Source organism: Caloenas nicobarica, chromosome 4 (assembly GCF_036013445.1).
Source record: "Caloenas nicobarica isolate bCalNic1 chromosome 4, bCalNic1.hap1, whole genome shotgun sequence".
Lineage (NCBI taxonomy): Eukaryota > Metazoa > Chordata > Aves > Columbiformes > Columbidae > Caloenas > Caloenas nicobarica.
In genome coordinates, this window is record NC_088248.1 from 65,879,246 (window position 1) to 65,898,575 (window position 19,330).

General features: G+C 39.7%; 1 protein-coding gene across 2 annotated transcripts in view; it reads left to right on the forward strand.

Annotated features, from left to right (window-relative positions):
* The window catches only part of STK32B (serine/threonine kinase 32B), a 169,569-nt gene that overhangs the window by 119,339 nt on the left and 30,900 nt on the right, over positions 1 to 19,330 (forward strand). Inside the window, exon 6 of one of the 2 annotated variants that reach the window (XM_065634054.1) lies at positions 6,728 to 6,817. The exons of the other annotated variant lie outside the window; for it this stretch is intronic. Within the exon in view, the coding sequence (XP_065490126.1) occupies positions 6,728 to 6,817 (90 nt within the window). The remainder of the gene's footprint in view (positions 1 to 6,727; positions 6,818 to 19,330) is intronic. 2 annotated transcript variants of the gene reach the window in all.

The window sequence follows — 19,330 nt, forward strand, 5'->3', positions numbered from 1 at the left end:
TAAACAAATTGCGTTTACACAAAGTGCTATGGAATTTGATATGCACAGTATTTAGGTATGAGAATTTGTCTCAGTGAGTTAGATTTCTTTGACCTCACTGAAGAAACCTGTTTTGGCTGAAGTCAAAGTATAGTGTTAACACCGCTCAGATTGCCTTACATCTTCGAACAGTTAAACTGACTGACTTTCATAACATATACCAAGACTACAGATATTTCTGCTCATTAAAACTAGTTTCACTACAATGTATCTGTATGCTTTAGGGAACATACCTCAGGAATACAGAAGTAGTGAAAACAGGAGATTTTTCTTAAACCATAAAAATTATCAATCTAATTTACAAAGAAAAAACATGTAAATGTATACAACATCTTCAAAATCATTCTGACAGAGGAAGCCTGAATTTTCTCATATACATTTCAGCAAAGCTACATCTCAGTACTGCTGAGCACAGGTTCTGATGCATCAGTGGAAATAAATGTTTCATGATCATGAGAAACATAATGCTACATGAGAACGGGGTAATCAGCTGCTTAAAATAGTGTTTGGCCCCTACCAGAAGATGATTTCCTGGTGTCCTGGAAAGACTCTCCATCCCATGGAAGAGTCTCCTCTGAAGAGACAAAGTAGGAATTGTTTCAGGTTTCACTCTCTGAACCAGAATAAGATGTCTCTAAGACAATGAATGCTGTCTGCAAATCTCTCTTGTTATCTTTCCTTCTCAGATTTCTCAGAAAGCTCTTCCTCTTATGACTAACATTAATCTCCAAATTTAGTAGTAGTGATCAGTTCTGCCAACATGCATCTGAAACAGAATTATTCCAGTGATAGCTGATGGGGCTACCTGATCATTCAGGAGAGCTATTGTTATTGTATTGTACAAAGAAAAGCATTATAGAATTATCTTAATAACAGTATTCTGCTTCCTCTACTATTCCTTTCATTTTAATGGTTTAGAACAGTATAGCTAAAGTGACAGAGTTTAGAATGGAAACCTGGCAAGTATGGTCCATGTTGTATTTTTTTCTGAAATAACAAAGAAATTAAATATGTCTTTAAATCTTTCAATGATCTGTTAGCTGTGATGGCTAAGGAGATGTGAAATGCCTGAAATGCAGAAAAATAAGCAAACAGATTAGTACATTGCCTTTTTTTCAGAGATCATAATGTTATTTCTATAGTTATTTGGTAGCTCTTTGGTATTAACATTTCTGGTCATTCTGCGGAAATTATAAGGCTCTACTTTGGCACCCAGGTTTTGCATTGTGCAGAGTGGCAACACCATTATAACACTCTGGTGACAGGAAATTTGCAGGGGTTTGATTTCCTCTCAGGCAAGTTTTTAGTAGGACCCAGCAAGGTCCCTGCTTGTTTTACCAAGGAAGAACTCCCTGCTGGGTCAGACCTTCAGCTGGTATTCTGTCACAACCAGTAGCAAGAGGAGATATTATTCTGGAGCGTGCTCTTGGCCACTTGGTCATCAAATGCCTCAGTGCTTCCTTGCACCCACAATTTTTGTATTAGAATATTAGATTATCCCTGTATATTCCCTTTAGAATATGGATGAATCTTTGTTCATGAGTTTGTCCACTGCCTCATTGAAGCTGAAGCTGATATTGGCCTCTACAACCTCCTGGAGTAACAACTTGTAGTTTACCATCCTTCATGAGAGAAAGATGTTTTCTTTTATGTGTTTTTAAACATTCTTATTTCAAAAAAACCCATCTTCTACTTCCAGAATTGAAGGATTTGGTGAATAATAGCTTACAGTCACAATCTTCATGATATTCAAAACCTCCTTCAGCATTCTCCTGTCAGCCGAAGAGCCTCAACCTTTTAAATTTCTCCTTATAAGCCACTGCTGTCCTTTTGCCCCTCCATCTTGCCGTAGATAGTGTTACAGATACGAAGCCTTTCAGTTTAAGAGCAGAAGAGCAACGACATTGGATCAAAGACCCATCTAGTTGAGTTTCTTGTCTCTGAGAGTCTCCAAAAAGTGAATGACAGAGAAGGATATAAAACAAGTTTTTGTGGTACTTCCCCCACATACTCACCCAACCTCCAGCCTTTTGTGACTGAGGCACTTCCTGAGCTGGATATGGTTTCTACAGGTCTTTTCCATGATCTTTTCTGGTACTTCCTCAAGTGGAAGGAACTTTTAGCATCCTTAACATCTTGTGGCAAAGCAGTCTTTATCTTAAACACAGATTACGTGAAGACTCGCTACCTGTCTATTCGTTTTGAAGGAGTTACCTTCTAACAGCACTGAATGCCTCCTACTTCTAGTCTTCAAACCATTTCCTGGTGGTTTTCCATGTTGAAATCACAAGCCTTATATTTCACTCTTAGGATTTACAGGACTAACTAAATTTTATTAGGTTTGGGGTTTTTTTTAGACTGGATTTTTGCATCTGTTAGTGTCACTTTTACTCAGTAATTATTTCTCTTACGAGAGAACAAGGCAGATTTAAGCTGGCATTCATAGGTGTCTTATCACATTATGATTATATTGGTTTATGATCATAAAAGTTTTCCCTAGCTTATATGAGAATCTCAGTTCTCATTTGAAAACTAACAGCAAAATTGAAAGAGCCAGCCTATGAGCCATCTTCATCTCAAAAACAGAAATAGGCTGAAAAAAACCCCACACAAATTCAATATTTTGAACTCTGATATTAACTTCTGAACGACAGAACTGTCAACATTATCACTGTATAGTTATATCTTGGAGATATAAAGTCTCCACTAAAGATGTAGCTGGTGTGTCTGCACTAGGGCTGGTCCTTATCATACCCACAGACAATTTTCTGGGACTGTATCTCATTTAACCCTCTGACATGGATTAACAACATGACTGTTCTCAGCACCATTCACCCACCTGAAGCTATCCACACTTTGAATATAAATTTGCAGTAAGCAGCCTACCCTTTTGAAATGCGCAGCCTTGCTGAACCCATCTATCACAGTACAATAGGGTTTCTAACAATGATCTCTCTGATGATAAGTGGCAGACTGCCAAGTCACGCCAATTCCACGTGAATGCGAGCTTACGCTCTCATACATAGCCCAGATGAACCCAGAGAGACCCTTTTGAAATTGTTCATAGGGTTTGACCTTCTGAGGGCAAACTAGATCCGAATTTGCTCCAGAATGTTACTGTGTTGAGATTTCCTGTCAGCTCTCATGCATGCTGAGTTGGTGGCATTAACTCCAGTCTGGCATTTCTTCTCTCTGCCCTCACCTTCACCCCAATGCATTCAGACTCTAAGAAATTCAAGGAGGTTTGAGGACATGTACATTTTCCTCTGCTAAATGTTAGTCAGCCAGCCTCGTCTTCCTTTCAGGACTTTTTAAATTTTCATTATGATTTGTTCAAAAATTAAATATTTGTCCAAAGAAAGATAATTTGCTGTTTACCTCAGATACTGGGATTTCAGGCCATGTATAAAAGCGAGGCATAAAAGCCATACAGCACTGCTGAAGTGTGTGCATAAAGCTTCTCATAGTCATATACTGTACTGTAGGTATCAATTTAAAAAAATTCCCTGTTAAAGCTTTAACTAGAAGCTGGCTGGAGGAATTTTTGAAATAATGTCCACTGAAATACTTTCTGCTTGCAATGTACGTGTTGGCATATGTGAAATCTGTACAGTTTGAGATGATTTGAAAAAGCACTCTGCAAGAGAGCCTAGTCTCCACCATCACTTTGTTATCATAGGGGGTCGTGCACTCATGGGGATTAAGCAATGGGCTCTTTCCCTGTGATACTTGAATTTATTTAGGCACTGCTGAATCCATTGTGTGCTGGTCCGCTTCATAGCCCTTAAAAGCTAAACCCGAATGGCACTGACATGCTGCTTGGATCAATATTGTACCTGATACCTTAGAAGGGAGCCAGGGTACAGACTTGGTTTTGACTTTTAGTTGTTCATGACAATATCCAGAAATGGAGATCAAATACAAGGTGTGAAGCTCAGCCAGAAAAAAGTCCCCATTAATTGAAATTTTGGAAGCAGTGTGAAGTAGCTAGTATCGCAACATATTTACTGCAGTAATAACAACCTTTCCTTTTTCTATATGCAGCAGTTGCAGTAAAAAGATGTCTTAGAGGATGATTAGAAAGAAACTTGTAGAAAGTTCGGGTCTAACTGTCCCTTGAAATATTCACACTAGGCATGAAATCTTAAAAAAAAGAAAAAAAAAAGTCACTAGGCTTAAAAGAGGTGAAACCAGTGCACAGGCAGGCAGAGCTCTGCCTCGATGTCCCTCCTGCCCTCCTCCACTGCCGACAGGCGCAGGAGTTCCCCCCATCACCTCCTGCTTGGACTGAAGCCCAGACGCAGCCTCTCCCCATGCCCCCAGCTCCCACCAAGCGCAGTGTGGGGTCCTGTGGCAGCACAGCCATCCTGCCTATGGGACACCTGGCTTTCCCTCCCTAGCCCATTAGCAGCGCTCTACACAACAGACAAAAGCAAAGGTGGAGTTTTTCCAGTGGTACAGACGTGGCTCTGCTGTGCCCTGCTGCATGTACTGGAGCTGCCTGTTGCTATATCTTCCCAGTCCATTCCTTACCTTGCAGAAAGGTATTTTTAAGAAAGACCATCAATTGGCAAATACAACATTACATGTATGCTATTTTTGTTTTGTTAAATGAAAAGAAATCTAATAAAAGGCGGAGAAAACAATGCACTGCAGGAGAGGTAATTTTCATTGCAAATCAACTATTTGGATCAGTCTGAATGATAATATACGATAGGTGTTTTGCAACAGGCTATCATGCTGGTACTCTAATAGGGAGCATCACTTACAATGCTGTCATTTAAATGACAGAACTTTATATTTATCTGTCAAAAAAAGAGAAAGTCTGCCAAGATCCTTGCAGCTTTTCAATCTACAGAATATGTGGAATTGCTTAAAACTACTGCCATGAGGTGGCTGTATGTGATTCAGTTTTCATTTTAAAGAAGCCTTCTGCCGTTTTGGTTTATCATTGCAAAGATAAACTGCAAACATGCTATGGTCTGGCCACCAGCAAGGAAGAATATCACCTTGAAATCCGATGGCGGGCTGGGCTGTGAACACTAGTGCTCGTTGCAGCAGCCTAACAGCTTCCACCCTTATAAAGTGATCGCTTTCATCTGCTCACAGTTTTTGTTTGCCACATGCGGATATCTTCCTGGTCTGAGTGTCTTAGGAGGAAAATGTCACTAAAATGTAAGCAGGGTTGTGAGGGGGGTTTTTTTGAGAAAACTGCAGCAAGCAGGCAAACCATTTTGTTCAAAACTTCTACTGCGTCTCGAATTTGGAGAAATAGCTTTAAGTTTGGCAGTGGGGTGTGCCTTCTTCCTTTTGCCATTCAAAACCAACTCACATCTGGATAAATCCGGGGACACTCAGAATTTCAGTTCACACATGCATGGCTGCAGACTTGTTAGAGGTTGAGAGACGCGTTTCCTGGCAACTTCGAACAGGATCTCAACTGAAGTTGAGAGTGCTGTTTCTCCTTCAGGCACCACAGCAACTTTCAGCATCAGTCATTTGTTACATTCTTTTCATCTTTGGTAGCAAACATGATAACAACCTCCCTCGCTTAATAACTGCATCATGCCCAAAGCCTGCTCCCTTCTGCAGACTGAATGAGGTTGAGATCTTGATTTAAAAGAAAAAAAAAATCATAGAAACCTGTCATTCAAGACTCTAGTTCAACACATGGTATATGAACCCTGATCTGAGTGCAGGGCTAAGCCAGGGAAAGGGGTACTTTTTCCTTTTTCCTGTACTCTGTCCTCCATAATGGCATTTCCAGATGTAATCACAGAGAGCATAATACCTGCATCACTCCATCATATAAAACTAGTCCTTAAGCAGACATGCAACACCTAACAGTAGACTTATTGAATTAAAAGTCCGCAGATTTTCAGGCTGGATTTGCATTCAGTTTACCTGCATACAGCAAGCCAGGATTAACAACTATTGCTATGCTGTGGTAGAGCAATTTAACCTATGCTTGTCATAAACTACCCTGGAAAAAAGTAATGACAGCAGGTTTGGGCCATCTGGCCTGATTAGTTCAGTTAAGAGTAGCTGTCTGACTGGCCAGGCAGTAAATCCGCTGGCTGACTTGTGTCGCTTACCTTTCATCTTGCAACCTGCTGTGAAATGACTGATTGTTTGGAACTTCCTGCTGTTACATACACACTCTTCTGCTAACATGGATTTAATTTTATAGTTTTTGTATGACAAAAATACCTTTTTTTCTTCTCTGCTCCCTTTTTGCCCTGAGGAGACCCAGAAAAAGCCAGGCTGATGGTTACCTAAAGGGGATGTGATAGCAGGCAGGTGTCACGAGTACCTGAGAGTGCGAGGTGTGGCTCTAGTTGGAGATAAGGAGAGGTAGATTTCATACAGCTTCACAAAATTCGCCATTGCCTCTGTTATGATCCAGTTACTGCCCCTAACATTCACATCAGGAGGAGGTTCAGGGGTGTCTAGCAAAAAAGGTTCACTACTGCAAGCAGATAGCGAAAAAGTACAGGAAAAGTATTCCATCGTTTTTCTGCCAATATGATTTTTCTATTTATGAGGACATTTAATAGTAGGTTTCCATTAATTGTTATTAATAGTTCCAGTTTAATTTTCTTTCATTATCACTTAAATGTTAAACAAAGGAAAGAGTATTTTTATGATGTGCTATTTTAACTTCTGGTTTTACTTTGTGTAATTGCAGGACATGTTCATATCACTGACTTTAACATAGCAACCATAGTGAAAGGCTCAGAAAAAGCTTCTTCTATGGCTGGCACAAAACCCTATATGGGTAAGTTTTTCAAGACCATTTAAAAATGTAAGAAAACTCACACATTAGAGTTGACTAATGGTATATTTAAATGATTTTAAGTTGTTAAAGAATACAATAAATGTGATCAACTTCTTTTTCTTGAAAGTATATATGTGTTAGCAATAGAAAACATTGGAGATGGGGGGACTGGGCAGGAGCTTGGTCTCCACACTGTTTCTAGTCAGGTTCTGTTTGGTTTTGTGAAACAAATTCAGGAGAGTTTCAACTGCGTTACTTGCTGCAAACCCCCACATCTGGAGACAGGAATACGTTATTATATTTGCAGCACTGTGTCTATGATCTAGCATAGAACATGTAATGTCAGTTTAAAAGTGTCCAGGCACATCCTTAATTGCTTTGTTATGCTGACTTCCTCAAAAATGTGTCTGTTAGAGTCCTATATAACTAATCCCTTACATGGCTTGTCTATGGCTTTTAGGGGCACTTTGTGTGTTTTAATCACGTAATTTAAATGCATAGATATATTGAAGGCTGGGAGAGTAAAATTCAGTTCACCTCTCCTCCTTTGTCCAAAATCTTGGCTAAATTAATAATTCAAACTTCACTTAGAGTTGAAGGACAGAAGGCAACCCCTGAAGGTCATTTGTCCCACTAAAGTTGGGCAAACCTCCATGACTAAGAATAGGTGTGATTTGTCCTATTTGTGGCTTCCTACACAGCTACAGTCTTAATTCTCTCTGTGTATGGAATTGTTATTGCCTGAGGAGATGACTAGCTTAAGACTAAACATACTTGGGTTCTGGGAACTATAGTAACAGATATTTGTGTCTCCAAGAGACTTTCTCCAGCAGAAATGCTCAGAGCACAATGAACATCCATGCAGTGGTAAAATATTTGTAAACAATTACATTCTGAAAATGTCATTGGGTGAACCAAAGGCCACTGTTTTACTACGTTTCTGTATATTACCATAGGATTAAAAGCATTTTCCCAAGAAATAAGAATTATCACTTATGTTCTTCATAGCAGGGTGCCTCCATACCAACTAAGAGGCTGTCAGAGCAGTGCCAGGCACTGGAGCAGAGTTGTATTTTCAGATATTATGTGATATGAAGCTGGTTAGCTTACCGTTATAAATGTACTCAGATCAAGAAACATTTTATGTGGTCCTGACTCAAGTATTTAAGTTACACAGAGGAATGAGGTTTTAGATTAAAATTTTCCCAGCACTTCACATTGGTCAACTTTAACTGAGTGTCTAGTTCACTGTCTCTAGTTAGATGACATGACCAACACTGCACAGGTGTGGGATATACAGCATTAGGAGGTAAGTCTGGGTACTGAGCTTCCCCGCAGTGTTTGATATTGCATCACAGGTTCCCTATCCATTGTCATGAAGAGAGGGGAAGGGATGCTGCAACCTCACTTACACCAACAGCTTTCATTTAAAAAGAACTTGCTTGAACATTTTTGCCAATGTGTAGTTGATTTATTTATGAAAATAAAACAACCAAAATCAGCCAAAAGGCATTTTTTTGTCTACAAACTATTTGACCTCCCCCACACACATATAGACAAATAGCTGTACAACTGACATGTGAAATAATTACATTCACAGAAGCACCCTTACAGACCCGATGACTGAAATGTTAAAAGATTCCAGCATTTTTGATATGGTGGTTTTGCATTCCTGTGAAAAGCTTATTTCTCAAAGCTCACACATTCTGCTTAAAAAGCTGCCAAGAATCTTCTAGAAGCCATTGTCATTAGATGTGCAAATTCTTATTACATGGGTTATTCAAAAATATCCTTGAAGAGCAGCCATTTTGCAGGATCTGAAACAAGTTCAGAACAGACATTTTCCATATTTAATTGTGATGATGACAGTAGACATAACAATAGAGTCTTTTCTGAGATTTAATTAGGTAGTTTTGACTGTTTTGATGGCCTTACATTTTTAATCTTGAAGCAGTTGCACAGTTTTACATTAGAAAGGATAATTATTATGGAAGCAGAAAAAAGCTAAGTACTTGCTTAGGGGTTAGTTAGCATTTTACCATCTGTCATAGTCTGAATGTATGTAATGAAGAGATCATCTGACAACTAATGATCAGAAGCAGATTAGTTAAAACAACTGTACAAAAATGTGAATATTCTTCAAATATTTTTCCGAGATTTAACAGGAAACGTAGTGTCATTTGGAGCATCTTTCAGCCCATCTGTACACATCAGTGGACCACCACCTTCTTAGTTTGTCAGGTCTCTGTCGGCAAGGTTTTCTCACAAGAAAAAAACCTAGCTTTTAACAACAGAAAGCACAAAAATCTGTAGCAAGTGCTAAGTACCATGATTTTATATTTGAAGGATAAAACTCTGAAAAATGGTTCTGTCCTTTTGGATTTCCTACCCTTCACCCCACCCTAAGGAGGAGTGACTTGTTCTTTGTGTAGATGACATTTGCCAGCAGAGAGTACAAAGAAGGGAAATGCTGAGATTCATCTTAGAAAACCTGCCTATTTAATGCAGACATGCTTAAGTCCAGTTCATCCTGCCTGAACTATGCTTGCGTCCCTTTCCATGGTGTTTTCTACTTGCTAGGAATTTCTGGAGTCCTTGTACCCAGAAGGAAAATAACTAATCCCTGGGACAGATACATCCTTATAACTGCACCGTTTTGTAATTGCTCTTCAGCTTAACATCATGGCAAATAGTTTCTCTGACCTAAGTCTGGAGTGCCATAGGCAGCTGAGCCTCCTTGCCTTCCCAGAGAGCTAAACCAGATCCTGGAGTGTTCCTGGGGAAGCCCAGGCTGACCCAAGGAAGGAGGTAAACTATAGACCTGAAGTGAAGGAAACATAGGAGATGGGAACAAGATTTTAACTTTGCACATCAGAGGCTGTTCTGCCTCTGCACCCTCCTCCCCACACATCATGTCTCCCCCATACCCAACAATCTCACAACAAGAAGGGACAAGACAAGAAATCTGCTCTTATTTCCTCTATGAAGAGACTATGGCACCATCCCCCAGCTCACTTTCCAGTGTGCCTTCCTCACCTCTTGGAAATGTAAAACCACTGAAAAGCCATACATTCAGTCTTCACTACTCAGAGTCAGAACAGTCATCCCTGCATTTATTTGGAGCTGTAAGAAGACAAGAAAGCCTTTAGAGCTATAAAAATCCTCTGTTTCAGGTGAAAACTGATGGATGAGGATTCTCTGTGGCACAGCCTGGGTATCAAATCTTCAGCAAACCTCAAATATTAACTTTGACAGATAGGGCCATACATGTATTGTTGGTGCTTGTTCCTTTAAGCGTATTGATTTCTCTTCCTTACCTCTTTTAGTTTACACCTTTAATTTTGTGAAGGATCATATCTTTAGTGAAATGCTACACAGACTTTCGGTTGCAGTGCTCATGCTAAGAAAGTTTGGGGTTCACTCCTGATAGTTCTTTAAGTTTGTACGATTTCTGGCTTTAAGGCTGTATCATAGACTTTCTATGTGGCTTTGCCTAAGACACTTAGACAATGACCAAAACAGAAAAAAAAAGACTTGAGGAGTTTGGCTCTATGTTTGGTAGTAAGCTTTCATCACCAGGAATTTAGGCCACATTTTAATCTTGATGTAACAAGACAAAATCACCTTCAAGGAAGTCCCTTGCTGAGCACCAGAACCAAGGAAATTTTTTTCTTATAGGACACGCCTTATGCAATGCTCATTTTCATGATGATGAAGGTATGAGATGTAATGAAAGCTGTTTCCACCTCCGGGATATTTATAAAGGCTCACTCCCATGTGGATCCTGTGATGTTAAATCAGATATGAGAACACTCTCCAGACTTTTCCTTAGTAGAGGTACTTGGAGAATTTCTCACTTCTTCCTGTGGCCAGTTTACGGAAATAAACAGAAACAATGTTATCTCTAAAGCCTCCATCTCTATTTGAAATCTGATTGAAATAGGGTGAGAAATTGCTAGGGAGCAATTTGCTCACATGCAGCAGGACTGCATAAAACTGATATCCAGGAAAAAACAGAGCAATTTGATACTATGTGGTAAAAACGCACTAGCTGTTCTGATTAAGATACCTATCTCGTAATGCTAAGCATGACATGAGTCAGCTCCTGCAGCCTTTGCTTAATCCCACTTCATATTAGCCTTTTTGCCTCTAAATCTTTCTCAGCCTGAAATTTTCCCTGCCTATTTTCCTAATTCTTAAACGGCTACACAGAATGAAATGTAGTTGAAGCTCAACGTTTCTCCAGAAACCCTGGTAATTTCTCTATATTCACCCTTCCCAGTTGATTCGTTCAGACAAGTGAAATACCTGTCACACATGGGCAACAAAAACATGGACAACAGTGAATCTGAAAGGAACGAGACCAACAGCCTGGCAGAACAAGCTACTTCCAGCTGCTTCTGCAGTTTTACTTCTCAAAGCCATTGACCTGAAATGATGAAGTGAAATCAGCTACTTAGCGTTCAGGGGCGTTCAGAATTTCCGTCTCGTACTGCCCAGATGGCTGCAGCTGTGAAATACAATGTGTGCCTTAAGCTGGTTTAGGAAACTCGCGTGTGTCACCCATGCCTGATTTTATAATTACAAATTCACCGCTGAAACCATCTACAACTCCTGTGATTGAGGGTATTGTCAAAGGTTTTATTGTATGAACAGCCTTTGGAAAGGCCATAGGCTTTCAGGCTGCCATCCCAGGCTGGCAAGCAATGCAAAGAGTCCTTTCAGACCTAGCTGAGTTTTGGCAGGCATGCCTGCTGCCAACAAACAAACACAAGCACGTGTGTTTAAAGAAAGTCTGTATTTGCCTGGCTGGAAGCACCTGTGTAAGTGTTTGCCATTTTCAACACTGCTCCATGTTTATGAGTGGGGGCAAAAAAAAAAAGTTTCTTATATTGGTCCCTCATGCAGGCTGCAAGAAATATTCTTGTGTCTCAGAGAATGTGCTCTGAGCTGGGCACCCATTTGCAGTAAAGGCCCTTTTCCCTGCAACAGGCTGGCCAGCTGCGAAACAAAATGTTAAATACTAAAATATATCTAGAAAACATTACAGATATTGCCTTTTTAAATTCCTCACTCTTGCATAATTTAGATGTATTTAAATCCTATAGTACATGCTTTTTACTCACTGTCTCCTTTTTGAATGACGAAACTTCCATACATCTGTATATTACTTGTGAGTGTTGCAAAAACTTTCCATTCACAGGTTACAAATTTTGGGGTTTTAGGGTTTGTTTGAGTTTGTTTTCTTCTTCTGGCAGTAGGAGTTTTAGCAGGTTTAGGTAGAGGCTTTGTTGTTTTCTTCAGCAGAGGCTGAAGTTATCCAAATAATGCACTTGACTTTTCTTCAAATCAAGCCAATAAAATATGTTTTATGATATAAATACACCTGACAAAAATCCAAAGCCAAAAAAATCAGAGTAAACTATGTGAAAAGTTTCAGCTACCCCTTCCTATCCCACAGGCTTGTTATCTCAGATTTTCACAGCTTCTTTCAGAGGTTGCTGTCACGGTGAATAATGGCTGTACGCCTGAGATTACCAGAGAAGTGTGGATTTACAGAGGTACACTGAACTTGTAAAATGTGTGAATCATGCATATTTGTTGTTAGTACTGTGTGGGAGTACTATTGGAGTTAGAGGAAAGCTAACGGAGGTCCCAATATCAGCCTTACAGGTAAAGTAAAAATATCATGTAGGCCTAAATTTGTTCCTGAGATGGGTACACTATAGCAGGGACAAATTTGGAATCGGGTTTTCCAAAGTGTTCAAACATGGTCTTCCTTGCACTCATACTAAACAGTGCTCTGAAATCAATTAGTGTTTTGCAGCTCGTTGCTTTTTGAGTGCAGTTAGGGCACTATTTAGGTTTTTAAAAATCCCACCCTTTTCCTACCAAGGGTTTGACTGCCTATCTCTGTGTTTCACTGGATGTCTCTACCTGCCCTTTTGATCCCAGGGAAATATCACAATGGTAGCACCAGCTGGAAGGCTTCTGTTTGTTCTGATAAGCAAGAACCAAGAGCATATGTGTGAGGCTTTGAGGTGCTGACATAAATACTTGCTGTACTGAGGGATTTTTCAGCTCTGGGAGCACTATGGATAAGGGGATTAAGCACTGAGGGTATTCAAGTTTTGGCTCCGCTCTCACTTTAACAAGTAGGCACCCAAGCAGCTGAAAACCCTTAGGAGATCAGGAAAGAAGTTACTGTCTCCAGTTGCTTTTCACCTCTCTGCTCTCCAGCCTCCCACCCTTCTTTGAGGTCTTCCAGCAAAACTGCCAATATAATAATTTCTTTTACTATTTCAGTCAAAAAAACCCACACTGAGTTCAAGTGGTAGTTTTGGGTTGGGCTATTTTATTTTATTCTATTTTATTTTATTCTATTCTATTTTATTTTATTCTATTCTATTCTATTTTATTCTATTTTATTTTATTCTATTCTATTCTATTCTATTTTATTCTATTTTATTTTATTCTATTCTATTCTATTTTATTTTTTTTAACCTGCCCGAAATGGCCTGATACGATGTGGAGCTCTGCAGGCAGATCTGAGGAGGAAGAAACCTCCAGCAGAGGTGGCACACACAGCAATGAGTGCAGACTTCCAGCAGCCCAATGGGGTATTTCTGCCTCCAAAATAACTCTTGTCCTTTGGTCAGGCCACACAACACCCCCAGGTTTTTGTGTGCATAAACTGATGCAAAGACATTTCACAGGATCACAGGGAATCAGAATGATTGGGGTTGGAAGGGAGCTCTGGAAATCATCTAGTCCAACAGATGATTGCAGGTACACCTAGAGTAGATTGCACAGGAATGTGTCCAGGCAGGTTTTGAATGTCTCCTGAGAAGGAGACTCCACAACCTCTCTGGGTAGCCTGTTCCAGGGCTCTGTCACCTTCAAAGTAAAGAAGTTTCTCTGCATATTCAGATGGAACCTCCTATGCTTCAGCCTGTGCCTGTTGCCCCTCAATCCTATTGTTTGGCACCACGGAAAAGAGTCTGGTCCCATTCTCTTGACACCCACCCTTGAGATATTAATAAGACTAAATAAGATCCCCTCTCAGCCTTCTCTAGGCTGAACAGACTCAGCTCTCTCAGTCTTTCCTCATAAAAGAGATGCTCCAGATGTCTGCTAATGTTGTTAGAAGTATGTGAGGCAGGTGAACTCTATAGTCCTTCTGATGTTTCAGGTGCACAGTCTGTCCTGTGAATCCCCAGTTATCCAGACCAGTTCATTTCAATACCGGGGCAGAACTGCTGCTGTCTATACGCTGGGCTGATCTTCCAAAGAGCAAATGGATATTTTTGGACACAATCCCTTCAATAAGGTGCTAGAAAAAATGGCACTGCAGCCACTGTGAGATTTTGGATGGAGTAAGGAAGGTACTTCTGTATAATTTCAAATTTAGTAGTAGGAGATCATGTCACGTCCACTGCTGCTGGGCTTTCTTTCAATGGGGTTAGCAACTTGGGGCTGTTTCTCTGAAATTGATCCAGATGTTCAACCAGTAAGGGCTTTTCTGTGCAAATGCAAGGGCAAGAACTCGTTTCTGTTCAGTGTTTGAGTAATGCAGAGGGTTTTATGAGGACAGCACTCTGAGTAAGGGCAGGAAAGGTTGTGAAGCCCCATGGCAAACTAATAAGGCATTCTAAATGCAGTGTATGTATTCAGGTAACGGTATCTAAAATATTTACTTTGATTGAATAATAGCATTAAATATGAGTATTAAAACTATTGAGGTGTATTATGTGAATAATGGTACAAAATCAGTTACATTGCTGTAACAAGTCTAGACCTCATACTAGAAAATTGCATGCCCAGCATGGTCAGGCTTTAAGCAGCATTTTGCCTTATACTATATCCGTTGGCAGTTGACTAATCTAAAGCTCTGAGTCAGAAAGCTGTCCGTTATAATTTAGATCCTTTTAGCACATGAGAAAGTAAACACCAGGAGGTAAATTGATAGTTTACCAATTCTACATTTATATTCAGGGAGAGAGAAGTTGTTTTCTTTCATTTTGCTCTTAAAACAGCTTCTCCTCAATATAGAAAATCGCTTGTCGTCACTGTAGTTTGATTTCTGTTTTCTATTTAAACCATAACCTAGAAGAATTACTGACCTCTGAATTTACTTTTCAGAGAAAAGTGAAAATTAATATTTTCTCATCACAATGCTGAGAAAGCAGTTAATATTTCACTGAACCTTCTCAGTCCAAGGTTCTTGGAATATCATTTCAAAAATCAACTTCGTTTTTTATTCGGCTCAATCTGTCATCCATTAAGCCTGTTTCAGCAAGGTAAAACTATGAATGTGTTATATACATCAGGTGATTCACACATTTAAAATTTGGAAAGGCCCATCTTTTAACAGCTTACCCTGTGCTAGTGAACCAAAATATTGTTTGTAATGTGTGCATCATATATATGTGTGTATATCCATTTTTATATATGTGTGTATATATATATATATATGGGTTGGGGTTTTTTTTGTCGTTTCATTTGGTTTGGTTTGGTTTTTTGCAAGATCAGGGACTAGTATGAGGAAAGAGAATGATACCTGGCAGCCAGGTATCATGCTGAACTTTGGTTAATGGCACTGAAATCTGTTTTCCTATCTATGAAATCTCAGGTATTACAATAATAAATACACCACTGAGGTGCACTTTGCTACACAACTGGCAGAGTGTGTCTCTTTCTAACCCCTGCTGTACACCACAAACCTCCGATTCCCCTTACTGATATGCAGGGTCTCTGCTGAGATCCAGATATGTATATGTTTTGGACATGCCCATCTGAACTTGGTAATTCCAAAAAATTGAGGCTAAACTGCTATAGCTTTACTTTTTATTTTATTCCCAGTTTATCATATTAATAACATTGTCACAGAGCATTTTCTCTCATTGGCAATATTTAGCTACACATGGACAATCAGCTCCTTACAGCTAATCGATCTTGCAAGACTCAGTCGCGAGTTATTCCTTAAATATACTGATTTATCAGTATGTAGTAAAGGCCACTTGAAGACGGGTCTAATGCATTAATCTCACTGCACTTTCCCTCTCACCAATTTTGCAAAGTTTCAAAGTAGCCTATGGAAGTCAGCAATGCTTCAAAGTAAGGAATAGCTCTGTAAGCTCCTTAATCAACACTCGGCAGTCTCCCAGGTAGTGGCAGGCAAGTACACCAGGCTCTCTTTGATTAGCTTCTTGCTAAGGAAGTGAAACCTAAATCAGTTCATCAAAAAAGAAATGCCACATTGTGTTATTGGGCATTCGTATCGGAGCCACTCCAAGCTCTGCATTTTACAATTTAGTCTGATGAATTATCTTTATGATTAAACCAGGGTGCTCCATCAAATATAATAATACTCTTCTTTGTGCCAACCATTCCAAGTGATAGGCCTCAAATTGACTATTTTATCATGGACAGCTATTTCAAACTCACCATTGGGCACCAAACTAAAATGACCTGAATTTCAGAGACCTGGAGCACTTATAGTTTAACTACAGAATTAAGCAAAGTCTATGAATACTCAGCAGATTTTTAGGAATCCTACTTAGAAGCATTTTATCATATGTAAAAAATGCCCTTTTACAACAGCAAAAAACAGTGAAAACTGGGGCGGTACACCTGTCAAAGCGTAACGCAGGTGTCCTAAGGCGAGCTCAGGGAGGACGGAAACCTCCCGCGGAGCAGAAGGGCAAAAGCTCGCTTGATCTTGATTTTCAGAACGAATACAGACCGTGAAAGCGGGGCCTCACGATCCTTCTGGCTTTTTGGGTTTTAAGCAGGAGGTGTCAGAAAAGTTACCACAGGGATAACTGGCTTGTGGCGGCCAAGTGTTCATAGTGACGTCGCTTTTTGATCCTTCGATGTTGGCTCTTCCTATCATTGTGAAGCAGAATTCACCAAGCGTTGGATTGTTCACCCACTAATAGGGAACGTGAGCTGGGGTTAGACTGTCGTGAGACAGGTTAGTTTTACCCTACTGATGATGTGTTGTTGCAATAGAAAATTGAGTTCTTTGTTATTTGCACTTACATTGATATTCTCTTTTATTTCAAGCTCACGAACTTAGATACTGATAATATTGCACAAATAGAGTTCAGAATTACCAACCAGATAAGTAAGTTTTGAACTTCATTTTTTAACAGATATTTAGGAAAATATGCATACAATATGAGATGCATCCTCTACATCATCTACAATGTCGATCATCTGACTATTGTGACAATTGCAGTGGGTAGCTATACATATGAATCGATTCGTCAAAAATTACTCTCTATTTCACAAAATTACTTGGAACTCCAAGTGTGGCTAAACCCACTGAATGGGAGTACGGATATTCCAGGAATCCACTTCGTCTGAGATGGATGACCCTCCAGATTTGCTTTCATGTTCAATTTTTTTTAGCTGTTCTCCAGTATGGTTTTACTTTAAAGCAAAACAACAGTTTATTTACTTCCTTGGAATCTTTCTCTTGATACAGAAACAGTCTACAATGATATGGTATTGCTAGACAGATAAAGTGTGAAAGCATCAAAGGGCACAGCTCTGAAGAGGATTTATTTTCAGTCATTAGTTGGAAAAGCCCCATTAACTGGAAATACATAATAGGGACAACCAAGGAAGGCACTGAAGCACACTTAATTCAGTGCAAAGGTGGGTTCATTTTATGTCATTTTTCAAGAAAGCAGAGCAGATAAACTGTGAAAACATGAAAGTATGTTATTAAGATAAAAATACAGATGTAGAAAAAAACCTACTCCTGCATTTATACAGTCCTAAAATTACATTCGGCCCTTTGAAGGTAACTGTGAGGCTGATGTGGCCCCTGGTGAAAATGAGTTTGACACCCCTGATTTAAAAGCTGTGCTTCCACCATGCAAAATTCTACTGTCTTCACTCTGACTCTGTGTGACAGTACCTACAGCCCTCAACCAAAAGAATCTGCAGGGTCAGACCCTGTATATTTTCCTGAAAAGCCTTTGTTCAGTAGAATTTTCTTGAGGAAAAAAAATCTACAACTCCTCTTCTTACATGCACTTTCTCACTTTTGTTCATGTGGATGAACTTTCCCAGGCAGAATCCTTGCATTTAGGTAGATGCACGGGGGTAAAAGATGTAAGTATTCATCTCATTCTAAAGCTTTTATGATAAAGGAGGGTGTTTGCAGGAAGGGTACACGCAGCAGAGCTGTTGACCTTACTCCAAGGTGGCAAGCTCAAATCCTATCATCTTTTGGAAAATCCTACTCACAGGAGTCTGCAGGATGGCTGTCCAAGCTGAGCCTGAGGTCAAATTCAAATTTTAAAAGATTACAGATAGTCTATGTCAATAACAACCCTAAAGAAAATCAATGTAGAATTTTAACTTTCCTTTCAGATTTCTTATTTGCTTTTATCTTAGGCAGGTTGCATTCAAATCATTCTCCTGATATAATTTTTTCTTACAGCAAAAGCTAATGTCATATTCTGTATTTCACAGCTCTAGTTCTTCAGAGCTCGGCTAACCCCATCACTTGGAAGATCTGCTGTCTTTCTGTAAAATGATCCTATGTTTCTGAATGAGTGGGCAAACTCCAGAAGTCTGCTGTACAGGCTGGAGGCTTTCGTTTGCACCTAATGTCTCAGTTCAAGAAGGCTTTTAGACACATTAAGTATAAGCTTAGTGTGAGACTGGTATTTAACAGCCTTGCCAAACTGCAGAAATGTCTTTTGGCTTCAGTAGGTTTGAGATTTCTCTCTGAGAAAAGACCTGTAGGTAGGATGCTGTAAATCACACTGCACTTTCTGTCAGTCCCTCCTCATCTTGCGAAGCGGGTGCTTTCAGCTGCTTCACTGGAGCTGACTGAAGGCAGAGAGGCAGCTCAGCTGGACTGCAAATCATACTGCTAAAGCAGAGGGAATGGGGCTATCTGCGTAAAAAATCAGGAGGCTAACTCTACATTTTCTGATCTAAGGGTGCCATCAGCTTAAGGTGAGAAAACAGAGCTTCAAAAGCCAGGGCCAGTGGGCAAAAGAAAACGTTTTCTCCTGATCTGCTTACTGTGGGATGAGTTGACCTTGAAGCTTTTAGAACAAGCAAACAAAATAAAAGTGGATAACTCAGTCACTGAATTAGCAAAACAGCTGCACCATTCTGGTAATGTTGTAGGTTATATCAATAAAGTATTTTCATCTCTACCTCACAGAAATCAGGCAGTGGTCCACTGCATTATTACCATGTTAAAGCTATAAAAGAAAGAGTGAAACCAATATTATACTCATATAGCTCATTCAAAAGGCGACACAGGCTATTTTCTGTAATGAGATATTGTACATCATCTAGGTACAGTGGGCAAACCCCATAACGAGTGTGGTTAAATAAAGCAAATCTTCACTACAAGGTGCTTATGGTGATATTCAAAACATGACTTTGGTGGCTGGTGTGCCGTTTGAGTGCACTGATCCACTGAAGTAACATAAAAAACCTGCCTACCCTTTTAGCATCTGTCTATACGATAGACCA